The 22577-nt window shown below is 41.2% G+C and overlaps 2 protein-coding genes across 4 annotated transcripts in view; one reads left to right on the top strand and one right to left on the bottom strand.

Moving 5' to 3' along the window:
- Nucleotides 1-9976, top strand: part of gpat2 (glycerol-3-phosphate acyltransferase 2, mitochondrial) — a 130159-nt gene extending 120183 nt beyond the window's left edge. Inside the window, exon 22 of the mRNA XM_030143266.1 lies at nucleotides 9463-9976. Within this exon, the coding sequence (XP_029999126.1) occupies nucleotides 9463-9588 (126 nt within the window). The 3' untranslated portion in view covers nucleotides 9589-9976. The remainder of the gene's footprint in view (nucleotides 1-9462) is intronic.
- A 6693-nt stretch (nucleotides 9977-16669) lies between these two features.
- The window catches only part of fahd2a (fumarylacetoacetate hydrolase domain containing 2A), a 31145-nt gene continuing 25237 nt past the window's right edge, over nucleotides 16670-22577 (bottom strand). For all 3 annotated transcript variants that reach the window (XM_030143328.1, XM_030143327.1, XM_030143330.1), the window contains exons 7-8: nucleotides 22073-22160; nucleotides 16670-17033 (exon numbers count right to left, since the gene is read on the bottom strand). In XM_030143328.1, coding sequence (XP_029999188.1) covers nucleotides 16971-17033; nucleotides 22073-22160 — 151 coding nt within the window. In that variant the 3' untranslated portion in view covers nucleotides 16670-16970. The remainder of the gene's footprint in view (nucleotides 17034-22072; nucleotides 22161-22577) is intronic.

The following is a 22577-nucleotide window of genomic DNA, read 5'->3' as shown; positions in this document are numbered from 1 at the left end:
AGATAGGGTGTGTGCATGTGGGTTGTTTTTATATTTATAACCCTTTTTATTATTTTGTTTTTTTTTTAATGTTTATTATACTCTATGGACTGTAACTATTTACATGTCTGATACAAATAAATAAATGAAAATGAAATGGTTTTTACGGTTCAGGCCACTATCCTGCATGTTTTAGATGTGTCCTTCTTCCAACACACCTGATTCAAATGATCAGCCTATCATCCAGCTCTGCAGAAGACTGATAAGGACCATCAGATTCAACTTTAGTCCTGATTTTCTGATGCAACAAGATGTTCTAAGCACTCCTGTGTAATTTTTTTTAAATTTTCATCCAAAACACCCCCACCCCGAAAATTACTTTTTCAACCCTGAAAACATGGGGTTTTTGTCAACTTTCAAACCTTTTTCACTTCTGATAAAGTACAGTGTGTCAGTCTGCTCATGCTGGGCCTTAAATGTGTTTTTTGTGACACATGTCATGTCTGCAGAGTGCTGTGCACTACAAAAGGTGTAGAGTCAAAGGTCAGATTCTAGGTCAAAGGTCACCCAAATGGTCCAAATGCATATTTGATGGAACTCAGCTGTTCATGTGGGTTCTTCCAAATGTTGGGCTCAGGTTCTCTCCTCAGAACACATCTACTGACCACAAACAACTGACATTCAGTCAGACCCATTCAACACAACTGTTTCCTCTGTATTCTGCACAGACATGAAAACAGAACAGACGGCAGTTTGACACAACTGACATTTACATGAATGTGTCCTGTGGGTGCAGAGGAGAGACCTGGAGCCACAGACACAAGGACCTGGGTTCAGTTCAACACCAGGACATGGGGGAGGAGCCTTTAGGCCATCCATCCATCCATCCATCCATCCATCCATCCATCAATCAATCTTTATTTATATAGCACTTTTCATACATTAAGGGTGTAGCACAAAGCGCTTTACATATAAATTTAAAAATCAGTACCACCTCCCACCCTCTCACCCAACCACCCACGCACACACACTCACAAGCACAGACATACTTAAAAAGACTGAGCATGAGAAGACCAGAAAGTAAAAGTAAAAGAGGAGGCGCTGTCTCAGGGAGCCATCTGTACCAGGAGGCAGCCACCGACCCCGGCCACCAGGCGCCAGTGACTCAGTGCCGCATTCATGGGGGTGGAGCCTTTAGTCCATGGGGGTGGGACCTTTCTGTGTGCAGTTTACATGTTCTCCTCGTGTCTGTGTGGGTTCTCTCTGGTCCTCTGGCTCCTCCCACCATCCAAACACATGCTCTGATAGGTTCATGGGTTCCTCTAAATCCCCCATAGGTGTGAATGTGACAGTGTGTTTGTCTCTATATGTTCAGTCTGTGATGAACTGGTCACATGTCCAGGGTGAACCCCGCCTTCACCCATAAGTAGCTGGGATAGGCTCCACCCCCCATGACCCTAGTGAGGATAAAGCAGGTTCAGAAAATGAATGAATGAATGAAGTGTTAGTGCTTCCCTCCTAAATGTGTGCTAGTGTTTCCCTCCACACTAATGGAATGTACATGTTGCAATCTGTAGTCTGTACTGTGTCTGTAAAGGGCCAAAGGGGGGGGGGGGGGGGGGGGGGGGGTCGTCCCACCAGGAAACCAGAGGAGCACAACTGAGGACAGATTTGATAAATGTGGGAATGGTATGAATTTTTGAAAAAAAACTAGTCATTTTGGTGACCTTCGACCTCCACCATGACCTTTGCCATCAGACTGTTCCTAGTCCACAGTACTGTGTCCAATACAGTCTGGTACTGACAGGATCATGAACTGTCCCATCATGAACAGATTTAGACACTGAACTGGACAAAAGAGTGGAGGAGCTGAAAGAGCAGATTTACAGAGTTAAAAAAGTCATTTTCGGGGTGGGGGGAGGTTTTTGGACGAAAATTGCAAAAGAATTCCACAGGAGTGCTTAGAACATCTTGTTACTTCAGAAAATCAGGGCTAATGTGGTATTTGATATTAAGCCCCCCCCCACCTATTGTTAGTAGATAACCTACAGAACTGGCTCCTCCCATCTGTGCTTTTCTTTGATTGTGGCCTTAGACTGATCCTAAATTTACAGCCATCGAGGACTAAAACACTGTGAATAAAAGCACAATTTAGCAGCAAATTCCAGAACACAAACTCTTCTTGGTCCTCGTGCGTTGTGAGGTAGCCCGATACCAAAGAACTCCATAACGATCCGCAACAGAAACTTTGACAAGAGCTGATAAGAAAGGCTGTGTATTTACTGTGACAGAAAATCAAGCAGTTTCTAAGTCTGTGGAAGTCGTCCCTCATACATTGCAAAAAAGGTAACAAATAGCTTGTCTTGCAGATAGCAATATGAGGCCTGTTTTATCTTCATCCACAGAACAGCACAGGATAATGAAAAAGAAAAAAAAAAAAAAAAGCCAACTGACAGACACCAAATCCAGGCATGGCTTTCAGACGGTTCATGTCAGGGAAGGAGCTCACTCAGCTCACTAACTCTGATGCACTCTTTAATGCATAAATATAGAAATGTGTGGTTTTGGTATTAATTCTGTGTAATAGCCTTGTAGCACTCTGCCTTTCAGCCTGGTATAAGCAGGCAGTGTGTGCAGCCGTCAGTCTCATTTATCAGTCTGTGGGTTGGGAATCACAGTCTTTAAAAATAGAGCATCATTGACCTATATTTGTAGAAAGATCTCAGGAGGCAGTCATTAACTTTCCTATCAAGGCCAGAAGAGGTCTTTAGCACATTTGTCTTTAGGATTGAAAGCAGAGTCTTCTACCTTTTGTCAGGATGTGTTTTTTAGTTGTACAGGTCAAATCAATATTTATTATATGCTTGTAGGAACTGAGGCACTCAGAGTAGGGCTGAGATTAAAAAGCCTTTTTTTCAGCACGGCCAAACAAGTTCAAAACTCTAGCCGACGCGTTGCAGCCTATGGGCCTTCACCAGGGCTGATATAAGAAGGCCGCCTTATGGATCCTCTTAAATATATAGAGGGGTCACATGACTGGGCGGACCTTAAAGACAAAGATTGCAGAATTAGAGAGAAAAACAAGAAAGAAAAACAGAGCAATACATGGTATATAAGCAAACAACAATAAGACATTTCAAGCACTGTAAATCTTCGCATTAAATAAATCATCAAAAATAAACAGACAAACAATAAGGGTTTTTTATTCAGGAAGCTGAGGGAGGGCACAAAGAAGGGCACAAGATGCATTATGGTCTTTAGAACTCTAGGTCTGTTTACTGTTTTCTCTCAATAACCTTCTAGTTTCTACCTATTGATAGAACATTGGGATGTGAAGCCATGCTTTAGTACAGCTGCCGTCTCCGAGTTCAGACTTCACAACAGCATGAGTGCTCAGGTATGGTGCTGATCATGGACATGATGCTGAAAAACCACAGTGTAATGACACGCAGCGGGGAAAAAGACCAGAATACTGAAGCATGAGTCATCCTGCACTCCTACACATACAGTGGGTGGCCCAGGGTAGGCATTACAAACACTGGATTTAAGGATGTCTGAGGAGTTTGGAATGGATACATAGAACCTAACTGTCATTCTGCTCATTAGGGTTAATTCTAAAATGGCTGACTCAAGCTGGTTTGTTGGGCTTAATTCTCACATGCGTTAGTTACTGTATGTCACTACTTTCTTTTTTTTTTATTTTTTTTAATCTTTTTTTATTATTTCAAATTGTACATTTACACAAACATGCACCCATACATAAGGAACCACACAGACACAACATATACAATCAAATTATACAACAAACCTACCAAACCCCCCCAAAAAAGAAGAAAAAACCCCAAAAACAAACCAAAAAAAAACACACACAAAAAAAAAAAAAAAGATAAAAAATAATGTTATCAACTCCTCTATACAATACTCAGGGCTGACCAAGAGTCAGTACAACGCAAACCAACAACACATTTCTCCATCAAAAGGATATTCAGGTTTTGCACACACGTCACATGATCAGGTGGTTTTCTGTTTACGACACCATATTGGTAGGTAAGCTTTCCTTGGATCGTACGATTGCCTATTGTTGGTGATATTTGTCTGTCTCCTGTGTAGATCTACAATAACGTAAAGCTTTAAGCAGTGTTACCATGGTAACCACGTTGGTCGCAATAGATGAGTTTCATGTGACGTATGCATACATTAAGTCTTGGAGGAGGAAGTCACGCCGAGTTTGTAGCGTGTTAAAGGATGGACCTGCGAAACTCCTGTGTGCCGTTTATTCCTTCTCTTTCACCAGTATCAGTTCTGCATACAGACCGCTGGGTTCCACTGGGGGCAGCGCTGGTTCTGTTCTGCCCACCGCTGTTTACAGTTATTAGCGCCGTTAGCCTAGCTTCTCAGTATAGTTAGCCTAGCTTCTCAGTATAGTTAGCCTAGCTTCTCGGTATAGTTAGCCTAGCTTCTCAGTATAGTTAGCCTAGCTTCTCAGTATAGTTAGCCTAGCTTCTCGGTTATCTTAGCCTAGCTTCTCAGTATAGTTAGCCTAGCTTCTCAGTATAGTTAGCCTAGCTTCTCGGTATAGTTAGCCTAGCTTCTCGGTTATCTTAGCCTAGCTTCTCAGTATAGTTAGCCTAGCTTCTCAGTATAGTTAGCCTAGCTTCTCAGTATAGTTAGCCTAGCGTCTCAGTATACAGGGTGGGGAAGCAAAATTCACAATGAACATGTAGTTGTTTTTTCTCAGCAGACACTACGTCAGTTGTTTTGAAACCAAACATATACTGATGTCATAATCATACCTAACACTATTATCCATACCTTTTCAGAAACTTTTGCCCATATGAGTAATCAGGAAAGCAAACGTCAAAGAGTGTGTGATTTGCTGAATGCACTCGTCACACCAAAGGAGATTTCAAAAATAGTTGGAGTGTCCATAAAGACTGTTTATAATGGAAAGAAGAGAATGACTATGAGCAAAACTATTACGAGAAAGTCTGGAAGATACTATTAAAGAAGAATGGGAGAAGTTGTCACCCCAATATTTGAGGAACACTTGCGCAAGTTTCAGGAAGCGTGTGAAGGCAGTTATTGAGAAAGAAGGAGGACACATAGAATAAAAACATTTTCTATTATGGACATTTTCTTGTGGCAAATAAATTCTCATGACTTTCAATAAACTAATTGGTCATACACTGTCTTTCAATCCCTGCCTCAAAATATTGTACATTTTGCTTCCCCACCTTGTAGTTAGCCTAGCTTCTCAGTATAGTTAGCCTAGCTGCTCAGTATAGTTAGCCTAGCTTCTCAGTACAGTTAGCCTAGCTGCTCAGTATAGTTAGCCTAGCTTCTCAGTACAGTTAGCCTAGCTTCTCAGTACAGTTAGCCTAGCTGCTCAGTATAGTTAGCCTAGCTTCTCAGTACAGTTAGCCTAGCTTCTCAGTATAGTTAGCCTAGCTTCTCAGTATAGTTAGCCTAGCTTCTCAGTACAGTTAGCCTAGCTGCTCAGTATAGTTAGCCTAGCTTCTCAGTATAGTTAGCCTGCGTGCCTGTTGCCTTAGCGGTGTGTAAAAACAGAACAGTCCTCATGTGGTCCGGTGCTGCAGACCCTTTAAACCTCCAGGAGGACTTCCCCTGGACTATCACCTACAGACACAGTGGGTGTGGATCTACCTGCTCCCTTTGAGTTTCCTCAGCTGGGTGAGGCAGATGGAAGTGGGCGGAGCTACGGCGGGCGACAGCGCTGAGTTCAGCTGGAGCTGGAGACAGTACTGCCCCCCCGTCTGTGCCGGTCTGCTGTAACTATGGGACAGCCTTCCACATGAGGTCCAGTCACATGATGCAGATGGGCGTGGCTTTAGGACACAGACAGTTGATGGAGCGTTTCCAGTGAACATATGGGCTGGTTCACCAGTTCAGAGCCTGCAGGTGTACGGCTGATGGGAGCCGGCTGGAGCTGGGAACACTGGTTTGACCTCCCAGTTGCTGTTGTTGGTGAACATGTAAACTCATGTGTGGTGCCTTTATCACAGCAGACAGACTCACAAAGAACAAAACACACAAACACCAGTCCACAGAAAAACACCAGATAAAGAAACAGTTCAGACTTTCTGGATCCAGATAGTGTGTCTACCAATATGGAGGTGGAAACAACAATCACATGACCAGTGACGTCAGCTGACAGTCCTCAACAGGAGACAGCAGGACACTCCTGTGGATAGTAGAGACAAAAGGATTCTATTGTTGATAAAACGAACAGAAAACTTACTCTTTTCCAACTTTTAAAAGAAAAGTGAATCATGCACCCATTGCACAGAAGTAGGTGTCATAGGATCCTTCCACGTAAACTGAATCATACGACGGGCTAATAGTGACAAACAGCTACTGAGTCACTGTGGGTTTTGGATAATCCCAGCGCAGGAGAGGAAACTCCAGAAACAGCCAGTAGGGGGCGTAGTTACACTGATTTAGCCAAAGCAGTGCTAGTCAAGGCAAAAATATTATTCCAAAAAGTATTAAGTTTTAAGCAAGACCAAAACCTGTGAACATGATTAGCAGGAGCAGCGCCACAGCGGTTCCAGTTTGGATTTACAGCAGAGAAAATCTGTGCCATCTTTTGATTGGTCCACAAACAGCCATGCAAAATTTGACACTGCATAAATGACTGTTTAGTGCAGACGGAAGATGTGTGACCCCTCTGTCAAATGTTAAACCAAAGACTGTCCCAAACGGTCAGACTGAACTCAGTTAACTCAGTGTCAGTACCTTCACAGAGGACGGTCAGCCTCTGCATCTGACCAAGTACAAACCTCCACTAAAGTCAGACCAATGTGTCCGAAACTGCACTTCCTCCAACGGCCACATGTTCAAATGTTTACTGTCACAGCATGAATAATCCTGAGTCCAGTCCGCTGGTGTGAATTCTGTGCACCATAACACAGTAGTGTCTGAGGTGTCTCCTGTGCTGGAGCTCTTTTCATTTTAGGCCTGCTGAACTATAAACCATACTGAATCAGTTTTCCAAGTAGATGAGAATTACAACTCCACAACATAATTAACCCCCCAAACCCCAAAAAAAAAAAAAAAAAAAGGGAGGCAAGGGGTATTGTTTTTGGTTCGGCTTGTTTGTTTCTTTGTTTGTTTGTTTGTTAACACTCTAGCAGCAAAACTATTGGTTGAATTCGTACCTAACTGGGTTTATAGATTGCCAGTGACCAAGAATATATGTGATTACATTTTTGGAAAACTAGGTCAAAGTTAAATTTTTGTATTAATTTTTTTAATCTTTTTTTTTCATCCCAGTTTACTTATAATGGGTGAAGTTTGAAATGTCTATAAAACCATCAATTTCATTTCAATTTACTTCAAACTTGGCACATATATACAGGGTGGGGAAGCAAAATGTACAATATTTTGAGGCAGGGATTGAAAGACAGTGTATGACCAATTAGTTTAGTGAAAGTCATGAGAATTTAAATCTTCAAATCATATTTTACTGCATTTCTAACGCTCTTGTTGTCTACCTCAAGTTCAATTGCCATTTTTCTCATGGATTTGGTTGGATCCTTTAGGATTTTGGATTTGAGAGCTTTAATAAAAGCTTTGGTACGTTTTTTGTTGCTTCCTCCACTTCCAGACTTTCTGGTAATAGTTTTGCTCATAGTCATTCTCTTCTTTCCATTATAAACAGTCTTTATGGACACTCCAACTATTTTGGAAATCTCCTTTGGTGTGACGAGTGCATTCAGCAAATCACACACTCTTTGACGTTTGCTTTCCTGATTACTCATATGGGCAAAAGTTTGTGAAAAGGTATGGATAATAGTGTTAGGTATGATTATGACATCAGTATATGTTTGGGTTCAAAACAACTGACGTAGTGTCTGCTGAGAAAAAACAACTAAATGTTCATTGTACATTTTGCTTCCCCACCCTGTAGAGGCAGTTGATATGACATCAGCACATGCATAGACATGATGACATCAGCTGGATCGACGCCAAAATAAGCTACAATACGTGTGAGGGGCGGGGCTTGTTGTGCCTGGAACCACTTGTTAGTTTGGTTTTCAGTTGGGAATAGAACCACCTCAGTTCAGATCTAAAGTCTCAGTCATTTTCTTCATTGTAGTTTTATAATTTCATAAATGCACCTGCCACACATTATTCTACAAATGTTCTGTAGATGTAAAATACTAACCCTTCATAAGACAGAGGGGGTTGCTGACCCCTCTCCTTATGGTTATGGGATGAATCATAAATGAACAGGATTACTGTAGATATAACGGACTGACCCAGTGATGAGTAGAAGCTGTCATCCATGGAGCTAATAACTAAAGCAGAGTTAGTTGTCTTTCTGCTGTTTGTAATTCTTTCTCCAGTGTATTTGTACACGTTGGACAGGTTGGACTTTTACTATTGTTGCTGCATTTGTTGTTGCGTAAGAATAGAGCGTATTTGTTTAGTGATATTAATGGACAATTACTCCTGTGGTTGGACCACCTTATAAGGGCCGGACTGAGCAGCGCATGAGAACACAATTCATGTTTATTTACTTTGTTAATGATAGGAGACTGTTACCTAATGGGGTTTGTAAAATATGGTCATGCAGAACAGAAGCCAAGTCAGTGCTTTAGAATGAATGATCCAAAGCCAGTAGATCACGCATCTGTTTTAACCCTTTCATGCACAGTGGTCACTCTAGTGGACAGCTGTTCTCCAGCTGTTCTCTTATATATTTTGTAGTTTCAGTTCCATATCAGCCAACACAGAGGACACTTTTGCATCTGCACAAACACTGACATTCAGACCATGACTGTAACTTTGCTGTTCTAGATAAACCTGATCTGCACTGACATGTTTGAGTGGAAATCGGTTGCTTGGTGTTATTAGACTGTAATTAACAGGTTTGTTTTGGTTTGTTTTTTGCATATTATCTCCATGAAGTGAGTAATGACTTAGTATTAGAGTATGTTCAAATGTGAGAAAACATCAGATTAGCTGCATTCATTGTTTTCACACAGTATGGCAGTAAATGTTTCTTTGCATCAAAACTAAATGCATGGTGTCCAGCTGAGCCGACGTTTTTGCAACTCCATGAACAGTAGGTTCATAATTTTTTTTTTCAATAGCATTATTTTTTTAATGCTTAGAGGAATGAAAATACTCTGGAAAAAAAACTTGATTGAGGCTCTTATAATCCATGCATGAAAGGGTTAATTAGTAGGTGTTTGGGTTTGTTTGTGTCTCATGATTTCAGAGCTTGCAGGTGAATAAAGTAGACTAGTGTTATTTATGAAGTTTTGGAGTTGAAGTCGTTCTGAAAGGCTTTGTTTTTATCTCTTTTATTACTTCACTGTTTGTTTGGCCTCGTATAAGAAGGACACAGCAAAAGATAAGAACAGCAGCGTGCTGACATTGTTATCCAGATCAAATAAGGGTTAGTGGATAAAAGCGTAGCGGACGCCCTGACTGTTGTGTTTCTGTTCACTGTAGGTGCTGGTGGAGGAGCGCAACGCAGAAGGAGGCGGTGGCGTGTGCCTGAGAGTCAGCCCTTTGTTCCATGTGTCTGAAAACAGGCAGAAGCTGCAGCGCTTCATCCTGCAGTACCTCTACAGTTAAAGTGTTGAACGCAGCCGCAGGACCAGAGGCCTCCACGCCGCTTTGGTTCGGTTACAGTTTGACCTTGTGTCTGTTGGTGTCAGAGAAACCTGATTTCACACCGTCAGAAAAAAAGCTGCACGCTGAGTCAGGAAGACGGTGCCTTTAGGTTAATTGCATTTTGATTTTTCAGTGATGAGACATTGATTTTAAGTTTATCTGTCATAATAGCATTAGCATAAAGCCACAGGAGACGGGATTATGAAGTCCCTGTAATCAGTAGTGAGCTCTCACTGTAGGACGACGCCCGTCAGTTCGATGTTTTTCAGCACATTCTAATGAAGCTTGTTGGTGTTTTGTTTAGAATGGAAAAATGTTCATCTGTTGTGTAGTTTTTTCACCAGTTCATTAGTTGAAGTTGAATCATTCTGACAATAAACAGACTGTCTTCTGAAACGAACACTGAGTACGTTTTACCTCCAGAACAGGTTCAAGTCGTATATTATCATCCGCCGCTCCAGCTCTAAACTGTGGGAGCCGATAATCTTAGTGAGTTAGTGTGGTCCTAAAAGTGGAGCTGCGGTGCTGAGTCATTCCCCGGGGGAGTCCGCTGGCCAGAGACCTTTGTGACATCCAGACGCACAGATTAATCGATGCTTCACTTTGAACCAGACATGGAGCGGTTTGTGGCAGGCGTAATATTTGGGAATTTACAGCTGCTTCTGTCCGATCAGGGGTCAGCCGGGCTGTTGTCCCTCCGGAGTGGAGCCACACGCTGACAGCTCATCCACGGTGAAACTCTGCTGCCACCTGGTGTTCAACTGGCAGTACTGCACACATGCACGGCATCGTCCTCACATGGAGAAAAAGTGAAGTCCGTCCTCCTGGTCTGAAGAACATGTCTGCCGCAGCTCAAGAGTTTCTGACACACGGGGGCTACTTTGTGCCTGGTAACGGTGGAAACCCTGCAGGCAGCTCAGTGGTGAGAGGAGGTGTCGCTGGCTACATGTTCTCTTCTCAACTGCAATGCCTGGCTCAAGAGTTGCAATGACAACAAAATAAGAAATGTGAAGCCATTTTTGGATTATCAGCGATCCATTTCACCCAAAGTACAACCAAAAAAAACAAACTTACCTCTATTTATATTCTGCCATAAAAGATCATTAATGCTGTTTAAGTATCATGTGCCAACAACTGAAAGTCGCTTTTCAAAACTAGTATCCAATCTGTTGTCATGGAGATGGTTTAGATAAATCATTTATGAGATCAAACTGTGGCCGTGTGATAAAAACAGGCTGTAACCTCTGACTCTGTCCAGCAACGGGAATTCTCCAGTCATTCATGCCTGACTGTTGACCTTTGACCCCTTCCTAACCTAAAGACAGTTCATGTTTTTTTATTGCTGTGTGTCAGGCACAGCATTTAGAACAACTGGAATAAATGTATATGTACTAATATGTATTAATCAGTGTGTATCTGAAACACTGGGCCGTTTCCCTGACTTTATTGGTTGCCTACATCCATGATAACAGTCTGTAGACGGATTATAATGTATTACAAAAATACATGGGCTGCATTTTCATCATTTAGCTGCAAAATAAAAGTGGCTAATGTCAACAAAAAAAAGAAAAAATAAAGTCCAAAGTCTTCCTGAGTTCTCATCAACCTGTACTCTAACCTGAATATTTATCATTCTGTCAGTCGCCTGTCTGCAGTTTCATCCAAATATCAGAACCTTCTGCTCTTTTCTACTCATTTTCAAAACAAGCTCGTTACTTCAGTTGTAATGCTTTTTTTCTTTTTTTCTTTTTTTTTGCATCATTTTACACCTTCATCACATCAAGAGTGATTTCAGCCTAAATGGATAAAACAGTGACATACACCAGCAATTCTTCAGGACACAGGTGTCAAACATGCGGCCCGGGGTCCCAATCTGGCCCGCCAAAGGGTCCAGTCTGGCCCGTAGGATGGATTTGTGAAATAGAAAAATTACACTGAAGATATTAACTATTGAGTATGTTAAAATCATTGGAATTCAGATTCCACATACAGACCAATTAGATCTCAAGTGGGTCAGAACCAGTAAAATACTATCATGTTAAAACTATAAATAATGAAAACAGCAAATTTTCTCTTGGTTTTAGTGTAAAAAAGTAAAATTACATGAAAATGTTTAAATAAAAAAAAAAAAAACTATTGTTTTAAAAAAATATATGAATAACCTAAAATGCCTTAAGATAAGTAAATGCAATTTTACCAATATTCTGCCTGTTATTGAATGTTAAGTGTATTTGTAAGTTGTACTGCACATGTGTAAATGATAAACTGAAAATCTGAGGCAGAATATTGGTAAAATTGCACTTGTTTTTCTTAAGACATTTCCAGTTGTTCATGTTATTCAGATTTTTATAGATGTTAACATTATCACAATTTAACCCTTTCATGCATGAATTATGAGAACCTTAATCAACATTTTTTTCCTGAGTGTTTTTATTCCTCTTCAGGCATGAAAAAAACCCCAATGTGATTGAATTTTTTTTTTTTTTTTTTTTTTTTTAAATCAACCTGTTTTTCATGGAGTTACAAAAATGTCCACTCAGCTACACCATGAATTTTATTCTTGAAGCAAAGAAACATGTATTTAAAACCCAATATCATCAAGTGATATGAAAACAGTGAAATGAAACCATGTTTAATGCAGCTAATCTGACATTTTCTCACATTTTAACATATTCTAATACTAGTTATTACTCACTTCATGGAGATAATATGCAAAAAATAAATATTAACAATTGATTTCCACTCAAGAACCAACCAAGAACAGCAAAGTTACAATAATGGTATGAATCGCAGTTTATGAGATGATGCAGAAGTGTCCACTGTGTTGGTTGATATGGAACTAAAACAACGAAACCCATGAATATACAAGAGAACAGCTGGAGAAGAACTGTCCACTGGAGTGACCACTGTGCATGAAAGGGTTCATTTTACTTTTTTTGCTGTTATTATTTCACTGGTCCGGCCCACTTCAGATCATATTGGGCTGAATTTGGCCCCTGAACTAAAATGAGTTTGACCCCCCTGCTTTAGGAAATCCATCAGTTTCAATCAAACATGACAAACGCAACAAGACGTAAATGATGTCAGACTGGGTAACAAAATTCAAACTCACCTGTAAATCACAGCAAACAATCCAAGTGCAATCTGCAGTGGACTGTGGCGCTTCCATCCACATTTAAACCTCAGTCTGGTGGATTCCATTTGATTCTGTCGCATCAGAACCTTTTAGTTCACTTTAAAACGTGCCGCAGTTGGAACTTTAGGTTTCAAAGCTGCGAAGGTGGACTGAGCTAAACTCATCCCATTCCTCAGAGGACGCTGGAGGACAGACTCAGCCCAGGGACTTTTATGACCCGGCTGAGTCTTCATCGAGATCCCGGTGGGGCTGTGTATCGGCAAGAATCTGGCGTTACAATCCAAGTCACAATACTAGGATTACGATACGATATATCATGATACTGTTAAAAAGGCTAGTTTTTGTTTGCTTCTTTTTTTAAATGATTATTTCCTTGTAGAAGTGAATTCCATCATAAATCTGCACAAATCCTAAACACATTTGTATTTGATCCCAACAGGATCTAATGTTCTATCAGCAAATGTTCCAACTGTGTTCAAACTGAAATTCTGTTTTACAGACATTCCAGTTTCAGATCCTGTTCAAATGTTCAGATTCTATTAGTTCACAACTAACATCAGAACAGGATTTGAGTTCAATCCAAACAAAGGAACCAACATTTAATAAAAGAGTGTTAAATAATAAATAAAAAAAACAAACAAAAACTAAAATGAACCTCCACAATATCTGCATTTGAATAAATACCTAAAAATATCCATCTAGTACTTTTTAATATCGATACAGTATTGTGAAATGAAATATTGCGATATATTGCAGAGCAGATCTTTTCTTCCAGCCCTAGGTCCGGCTCAGTAAAGTTCTGGAGCCCAGCAGAAGACCGGAGCTGCTGTCGAACTGGCAGGGACACACATGCACAAATGCAGCTGCAGTTGATGCTTCACGTCCTCTGTGCCCTGAGGTTTGTTTCCAGAGGATGGAAGGAACTCCAACACCAGCGTCTGTTCAACCCAGAGAGAAAAATCATAATGGCTTAAATCTGGCCCAGAACTGGCACGCCATTTTGGCAAAGTTCTGGGCGGATCTAAACAGCCCAAAAGAGGGGAACCAAAATCCAACCAGAAGGAAGCCAAGATTCACCCAAAACTAACTGTGGACTTCCAAAATACAGCCATAACTGTCCCAGAAAAGCCCCAAATCCCCATCATCCAGCCAAAAAGCAGCCCAAACTGACCCAAAGACAGGCCCAAAGGAGGACAAAATTCACCCAGAATTTGTGTTGATCGTGTTTTAAAATGAAGTTGGTTTTCTTCTGGGTACAAATTCCCGCTCTTTGCTCAGTGTTTTGGCTTTACAGAAATCTGCCAAACCCAACCAAACACATCCATCCCAGACAGCTAACATTTCTGCAGTATTCTGGCGTATGTTTGTCATTTTTGTCTTTCTGTTGTCATTCTGAAAGCCTTTAGTCTGAACTGTGGTCTGATTCAGGTTCTCCATACCAGATGTGGAGGCTCCAGCAGCATGTGTCTGAGTTCTGGCACATGTGTGGTGAACTACAGACTGGGCACAGAGCGGGTCCGGTACAGGGATGGTATGGCATGTTTGGGCTGCTTTTTGGCGGGATTATGGGGATTTGGGGCTTTTCTGGGACAGTTATGGCTGTATTTTGGAAGTCCACAGTTAGTTTTGGGTGAATTTGGGCTTCCTTCTGGTTGGATTTTGGTTCCCCTCTTTTGGGCCATTTAGGGCCCATACATCTGCCCAGAACTTTGCCAAATGGCATGCCAGTTTTGGGCCAGATTTAAGCCATAATGATTTTGCTATCTGGGACATATGGAATCAGATGTTGGTGCTCTTCAGTCAGTCTTCTGTCTTGCCGTAAACATGCCATACCATCCCTGTACCGGACCCGCTCTGTGCCCAGTCTGTAGTTCACCACACATGTGCCAGAACTCAGACACATGCTGCTGGAGCCTCCACATCTGGTATGGAGAACCTGAATCAGACCACAGTTCAGACTAAAGGCTTTCAGAATGACAACAGAAAGACAAAAATGACAAACGTACGCCAGAATACTGCAGAAATATAAGCTCTGGGAAGTGTCAGCACGTTCTAATGTGTTCAGGCGTACGTCAGGTAACACTGATCTATTCCAGGGAGACTCGACTGTACAACAGAACTTCATTTCACATCTGGATTTATTCCTTTTATAATGACTTTAAAATTCTAAAACTGCTTTGAAATGAAATTATTAATTAATGAAATCCTAAGATTGAGTCCCATTTCCTTCAACAACTAACGATGACTAAATAAAGTGTATTCAGGTTAAATTCTTCATAGAAACAGTACTTTTACTAATGCACCAGGTCAGAGGGTTCTGTGTACAATATACAGCATTATTTCTCTGCAAATCTTTTCCATATTGATGCTGGTACTGCAGCTAAAACATCCCCAGCTGAATCAATACTGAAATGCACTGAATTGGAAATGTAATTGAATTGGGACCTTGTGTACTGGACCTGAATCACTGCAGGAAATCAGCAGCGTAGCGAACCCCAGCCCCGAGTTTTTAGATAATGAAAAAAAGTCAGCATTTACTGATGAAAGTTTGTTTTACAGCTGGTGGTTTCTGCGCTCAGGAGGCCTGGGTGAGTTCTAACACAGCTGAGGACCATGTGATCCGTGGTTCAGGTCATGTGTCCGATGTGTGCCGCCTGTGTGCCTTTGAGCAAAAACACACAACCCCCAAACATCTCCAGATGAAAAAGTGAATCACTCTGAACAAAACGATCTGCAGAATGAGATGAGGCTGAGGAAACAGTGTCATCTTTTAAATCACTTCAAACACATTTTTATAGACCTGCTTTTATGTGATGTGTGTCCCCTTTAATTTTTAAAATTTGAAGCTTATCCTGTTTGGTTATTAATTTTTATTCTCATACATGATGTTATTTTATCTCACTCCTTTATTTTTACATGGATTTGACAACATCATGTTACGTCCTCTTTACTCTGATTCACTTCATTTATTCTTTGTGTCATGTTTTTGTGTTTGTTGTGCACGTCTGTCTTATTGTGTTGCTTCTGTTTTAGTGTTTTTACTTGCATCTTGTATCCTGCTGTTGTGCCCTCTGCTTTGTCTGTGAAAAGCACTTTGTAAACTTTGTTTTTAAAAGGTGCTATAGAAATAAAGCTATCATTATTATTATTATTATTTATTTATTTATTTTTTTTTTTTTTCTAATTTTGACTGATTTTTTTCCCACAAATTAAGTGACACAAGTGTCAAATTCACCTTCAACTTATGAAGACTTTCACAAAAACAAACATGTGCAACAGAAGATTTCATTACACTCTAGTCCAGGGCTGTCAGACTCATTTTCTTCAGGGGTCACATTCACCCCAATTTAATCTGCAGTGGACCGAACCAGTAAAATAATAGCATGATAACTGATAAATAATGACAACTCCAAATTGTTTTAGTGCAAAAAATAATGTTCAATTATTCCAATATTTACATTTACAAACTATCCAAACAAAAAGGATGTGAATAACCTGAAAAAAAACAGAATTTGTTAAGAAATAGAAGTACAATTTTATCAACATAATGCCTCAACTTATCATTTAAACATATGCACAAAACATTTACTAACAGGCAGAAAACTGTTAAAATTGCACCTCTACTTCTTGACAAATTCTGTTTTTTTTCAGGTTATTCACATCCTTTTTGTTTGAATAGTTTGTAAATGTCAACATTTTCATAATTGAACGTTATTTTTTGCACTAAAACAATTTGGTGTTGTCATTATTTAGAGGTTATTATGATATTATTTTTGAGTTTGATGCCCTAACTTGCACTTTGCAAATTCATCCCAGGAACTTTTGGCGGGCCGGTTTTGGGCCCCGGGCCGCATGTTGGACACCTGTGCTCCAGTCAGTACTCCTGTTTGGAAGAAGACAGAGGACATTTGTCTCTGCAGCAAAAACTCTTTATTTACAATTCATCCAAATGATTCCAAATTGAATGAAGTCAGCAGGTTCACAGTGATGCAGTGTGTGTGTGTGTGTGTGTGTGTGTGTGTGTGTGTGTGTGTGTGTGTGTGTGTGTGTGTGTGTATGTGTTGCAGTTAAAGTCAGGACGTTATGCTGTGAACCCAGTGCTGACTCAGCTGTTCTGTCATGACACAAACCAGCCTGTTATTGTGTCTGTTAGTATCGGTGGTAGCAGGTGGGTGGGACTCCTCTCAGGTGTGGGCCGTCCTCTTCATTACACCACTTTGTTGATTATTGAGCCTAACTGCTGGATGTGACACTCCACCACGTCTCCTCTCTAAAAGACAGAAAACAGACAAACATCTGCTGAACACACTGCGGTTCTCCAGCTGGATTCAAAGCTCCTCTCTGTCGGTAGAAGACAGTAGAACCCTGCAGTACAACTTTAATTAGTTCCATGACCGAGCTTGTTTTGCAATTTACTCGTTTTATGAATTTAGTTTTCCCCATTGAAATGAACTGAAATGTAATTAATCTATTCCAGACCTGAAAAACCAGGCAGAGGCCACCCAAAGAACACCCAAAAACACTGAAGTGTTTTAAAACAGAACAAGTGCAGTTAGAAAAAAATAAGTTAGAAAAACACATCAGTTGGTTTTATTCACTTATGACCCCGCCCCCCAAAGGGGAGGCAGGGGCTGTTGTTTTTGCTTCAGTTTGTTTGTTTGTTTACACTTTAGCAGCAAAACTATTGGTTGAATTCAGACTAAATTGGGTTTACAGACCATCAGTGACCCAGAATGGAAGTCATTACATTTTGGGAAAAGTTCAATTTTTTAAAATAAATTTGGGATTTTTTTTTTTTTTTTCCATGCTGACATCAGCACATACATAAACATGATGACATCAGCTGGATCGATGCCAAAATAAGCTACAATACACACGAGGGGCGGGGCTTGTTGTACCTGGAACCACTTGTTTACCTTTATGACAGGGCCGTCAAAGTCAGTTTAGTTCAGGGGCCAAATCCCCCCCTGTATGATCTGCAGTGGGCCAGACCAGTAAAATAATAACATAATAATATATAAATAGTACCACCTCCAAACATTTCACTGTGTTTTATAGTGAAAACAGTAAAATGACATTATAGAAACGTTTATATCTATAAACTGTCCTTTTAAAAATGTGAATAACATGAACAACCAGGAAAAAACTGAAAATTATCAAGAAAAATCAGTGCAGTTTTAACTCTATTCTGCCTCTGCTTAACATTTGTAAACATGCATTCCAACTTACAGATCACAACGGATCTGCAAATACACCAAATATTTGAGTAACTGGCAGAATATTAGTCAAATTGCACTCACTTCTCTTAACACATTTCTAGTTTTTCATATTTTTTGTGAAAGGCTAGTTTGTAAATTTACACAATTTCATGTAATTAAACTTTTTTTTTTTTTTTACACTAAAACTGGAAAAGTTGGAATTGTCATCATTTGTAGGTTTTTATGGTTGTATTTACTGGTCGGACCCACTTCAGACTAAAGTAGGGCTTTATTTGGCTGCTAAAGTAAAAGGACTGACTGTTCACATCTTCAGTGTCATTTTTGCCTTTCACTAATTCATCCCAGGGGTCGGACTGGACCCTTTGGTGGGCCGGATTTGGCCCCCAGGCCACATGTTTGACACCTGTGCTTTAAGAGGAGACGAGGAGGCGGGTCATTCTCTGAAGGAGGATGTGCTTCCAGTCAAACATCAGCTCGTTGAATCTGACCTTTACTCTGTCTTCACTGACTCCATTCTTTCTCTCTTCCCTTTCATCAGTGTCCGCACTCGCAGGTCGTTTCGTTCAAAACTCACTCCCAGAAATGGGCTTCGTTCTGCTTTTTAAAAGGCTCCAGACCATTGTCATTCCATAAAGCAGATGCACCACCTGAACTACACCTGTTGGAGGAACACCTGCTCCAGCTGCACAGTTCCACTCCTGTGTCATGACAACACTCATGAGCCGTGGCTCCTAAAGGGAACTTCTCGTACTACGGTGCACTTCTCCTGCCAGGTTCCACTGTATACGCACATAAATACGAGGACTAATCTGAGACGGAAGCGCTGAATTTGACTGTTTGACTTTCTGCAGCCTCGTACTGTTTCCAGATTCTTTCACTTTGTTCATCCTGTTCTGACAAACCCTCCTAAAGGACCAGACCTTTACTGAACTGAGGACTGTCAGCTGACGTCACTGGTCATGTGATTGTTGTTTCCACCTCCATATTGGTAGACACACTATCTGGATCCAGAAAGTCTGAACTGTTTCTTTATCTGGTGTTTTTCTGTGGACTGGTGTTTGTGTGTTTTGTTCTTTGTGAGTCTGTCTGCTGTGATAAAGGCACCACACATGAGTTTACATGTTCACCAACAACAGCAACTGGGAGGTCAAACCAGTGTTCCCAGCTCCAGCCGGCTCCCATCAGCCGTACACCTGCAGGCTCTGAACTGGTGAACCAGCCCATATGTTCACTGGAAACGCTCCATCAACTGTCTGTGTCCTAAAGCCCCTCCCATCTGCATCATGTGACTGGACCTCATGTGGAAGGCTGTCCCATAGTTACAGCAGACCGGCTCAGACGGGGGGGGCAGTACTGTCTCCAGCTCCAGCTGAACTCAGCGCTGTCGCCCGTCGTAGCTCCGCCCACTTCCATCTGCCTCACCCAGCTGAGGAAACTCAAAGGGAGCAGGTAGATCCACAACCACTGTCTGTAGGTGATAGTCCAGGGGAAGTCCTCCTGGAGGTTTAAAGGGTCTGCAGCACCGGACCACATGAGGACTGTTCTGTTTTTACACACCGCTAAGGCAACAGGCACGCAGGCTAACTGTACTGAGAAGCTAGGCTAACTGTACTGAGAAGCGAGGCTAACTATACTGAGAAGCTAGGCTAACTGTACCGAGAAGCTAGGCTAACTATACCGAGAAGCTAGGCTAACTATACCGAGAAGCTAGGCTAACTATACTGAGAAGCTAGGCTAACTGTACCGAGAAGCTAGGCTAACTATACCAAGAAGCTAGGCTAACTATACTGAGAAGCTAGGCTAACTGTACCGAGAAGCGAGGCTAACTGTACCGAGAAGCGAGGATAACTATACTGAGAAGCTAGGCTAACTGTACTGAGAAGCGAGGATAACTATACTGAGAAGCTAGGCTAACTGTACTGAGAAGCTAGGCTAACTGTACTGAGAAGCTAGGCTAACTATACCGAGAAGCTAGGCTAACTATACCGAGAAGCTAGGCTAACTATACCGAGAAGCTAGGCTAACTATACTGAGAAGCTAGGCTAACTGTACTGAGAAGCTAGGCTAACTCTACTGAGAAGCTAGGCTAACTGTGGTAATAACTGTAAACAGAAGCAGCGCTGCCCCCAGTGGAACCCAGCGGTCTGTATGCAGAACTGATACTGGTGAGAGAGAAGGAATAAACGGCACACAGGAGTTTAGCAGGTCCATCCTTTAACACGTTGTACGATCCAAGGAAAGCTTACCTACTAATATGGCGTCGTAAACAGAAAACCACGTGATCATGTGACGCATGTGCAAAACCTCAGTACTGGAGCAGTCCAGTCACCTGGTTCACATCAGTATTTACTGTTTTTATTTTAATTATTAGTCATTCTTAGTTCTAAGTTGCTCCTGTTCAACTTTGTCTTGAATGTGTTGAATGTGTGGAGCAGATGAAAAGCTGAAGCAGATGTTTTCTTACAGTCTACAATAAAACAATGAAAGGAATACGATGTGTTCACAGACTGAGATGGTTATGACTACAGAGAGAAACTAAATATGAAGCAACATCTCACCAGAACAAATGTTAAAAAGATGTGATTGTATGTAGAGGAGTGGTTTAGCGGAATACAATGGAACTAAAATATCAGAGTGAAAACATGTTTTCAGTAGACGTATAAAAACCTTACTTTCCACAGTTATAGACCAATGAACGACAGAACAACAGGAAGAGTTACTGACGGGAAGTCATCACTTGTTCTCTTTTTCAGCGGTTTAATAACTGACCTCTTGTTTTGGATGGACATTAGTCATATTCATCAGGGGTTGGACAGAGGCTCAGCTTCTTCCTGCTGCATTTTGGACTTAAAGTGTTACAGAGCCACACTGACAGAATTATACAGTGTGACTACTTCTTTTTTTTATGTTAACTTATTGCCTTTAATATTCCGGAACGTTCCTTTTAAATATGTAATTTCTCTCTGCCTTTTGTTCATCTTTATTATATTTTATTACTACTTATGTTTGAAATAAAGTTCATAATTATCATCTGAAATAGAAGCCAAAGGACATTTGAATCACTGCTTTCTTTGTAATTTGCATTTTACATTCTGTGCCAGTTCTTCGTTGGTGTGAGTTGTACATGTACTAGTACTGAAGTGCAGGATGTGAACACGTCTTCCTGCTCACGGTGCTGTTTCTAAACCTCTGGAAACACTTTTCACTAGGGCATGAACTGAAAAGTCCGTTTGTCGATGCATCGACGTCTGTGGCACAAGTCGACGTTACTTTGTTGGAGTCGACTAGTCGTGTGTTCTCTCTCTCCCTTCCATCACCTGACAGCGTGTGAGCCTTCCTTCAGCGCATGTCCTACTCTCATCTCTCTACGTGAAAACATGCAGCGCAGTGAGTCAGCGGACCTGGGTCGGGTTGGTGTGGGTCCAAAAATGTTACTTTATTTGCGGGGCGGGTCAAAAAATTCCACAAAACGGGTTAAAAAAAAACAAAAAACAAACAGCCCATGCATCAGTAGCACAAGGCCAAGACTGAAGGAAGAAGACGACTCAGTAGGGTTAATAAACTGATGGGATCTATTTAAAGTGTGGTCTCTGTCATGTTCTGTGAACCATGTACGCACCACCAGTACCGAAGAACACTGTGGACAGACTGTGTGTGTTTGGGTGATTCTGTTCGTTTAGTTCATTCACACTTCGCTCTTTTCTCTAACATGCTGTGTGTCTTTTCTGCTGCTGTCTGAACCTTCAACCACTTTACGTTCAGTTAAATTTAAAAGAAAGTTCCAGCTGTTCGCCTATGTTTAGTTTTGGTTCAGTGTCTGAGAAGGACTGGTGATGCTGGTGTCTTTCCAGTTTTTTATTCTGTACATTCTTCATGTTCCAGTGAACGTTAGTTGTTCATTGTTGAACTTCTGTGTGTCTGTTGTTCCTCTGCTGTCGACGTGATGACGTCATCACACAACAAGTCGACTCCACTTCGACTTTATTGACAAATAAGTCGATCTGAAAAAATGTGGAGTCACTAATGCCCTACTGTTCACCAATAAGACCCACACTGAAGTGGTCGACAAAAGGGAATGTTGGGAAGTCACCTTGAGGAAGACGGGTGGTTTTCTGAAGACGCCCACGCCTGGAGGAGTACCTGTCAGGAACACGTCCCCTGGAGTTAAAGTCACAAACCTGAAAAGACATTCACAGTCATTAACACTCATCTGTAAAAAACAAAAACACAAAACCACTTAGCTGTTTAGTGCTGATGAACAAAACTTTTTCCCAAGAAGAAACACGTGTCGTTTAATCCTTTAAGTGGGATTAAAACACAAACTTTGATCCTTTGTCATCAGCCACTTTTTGGAAGGAATGAGATCCTTGTTTTGGTCCAAGAATCTCCAATCCCATCAGCGTGCTCTGCAGTGGCTGCTTTGGGGTGAGGGGGTGCCAGTCCTGGTGGATCAGCCTGAGCTGGAGCGTGTCATTTCATCTGGAAGTCAGTGATGAACGGGAGCCGCTCGCTAGCACGGCGCTCCCTTTGTGGATTTATTTCTCTCATAATTTGATTTTGCATAATTTCTCAAATGAGAACACTGCTGTCGGCTC

Source organism: Sphaeramia orbicularis, chromosome 9, assembly GCF_902148855.1.
Source record: "Sphaeramia orbicularis chromosome 9, fSphaOr1.1, whole genome shotgun sequence".
NCBI lineage: Eukaryota > Metazoa > Chordata > Actinopteri > Kurtiformes > Apogonidae > Sphaeramia > Sphaeramia orbicularis.
The sequence above is the reverse complement of the archived record's forward strand: the minus strand, read 5'-3'. Positions and strand labels throughout refer to the sequence as shown.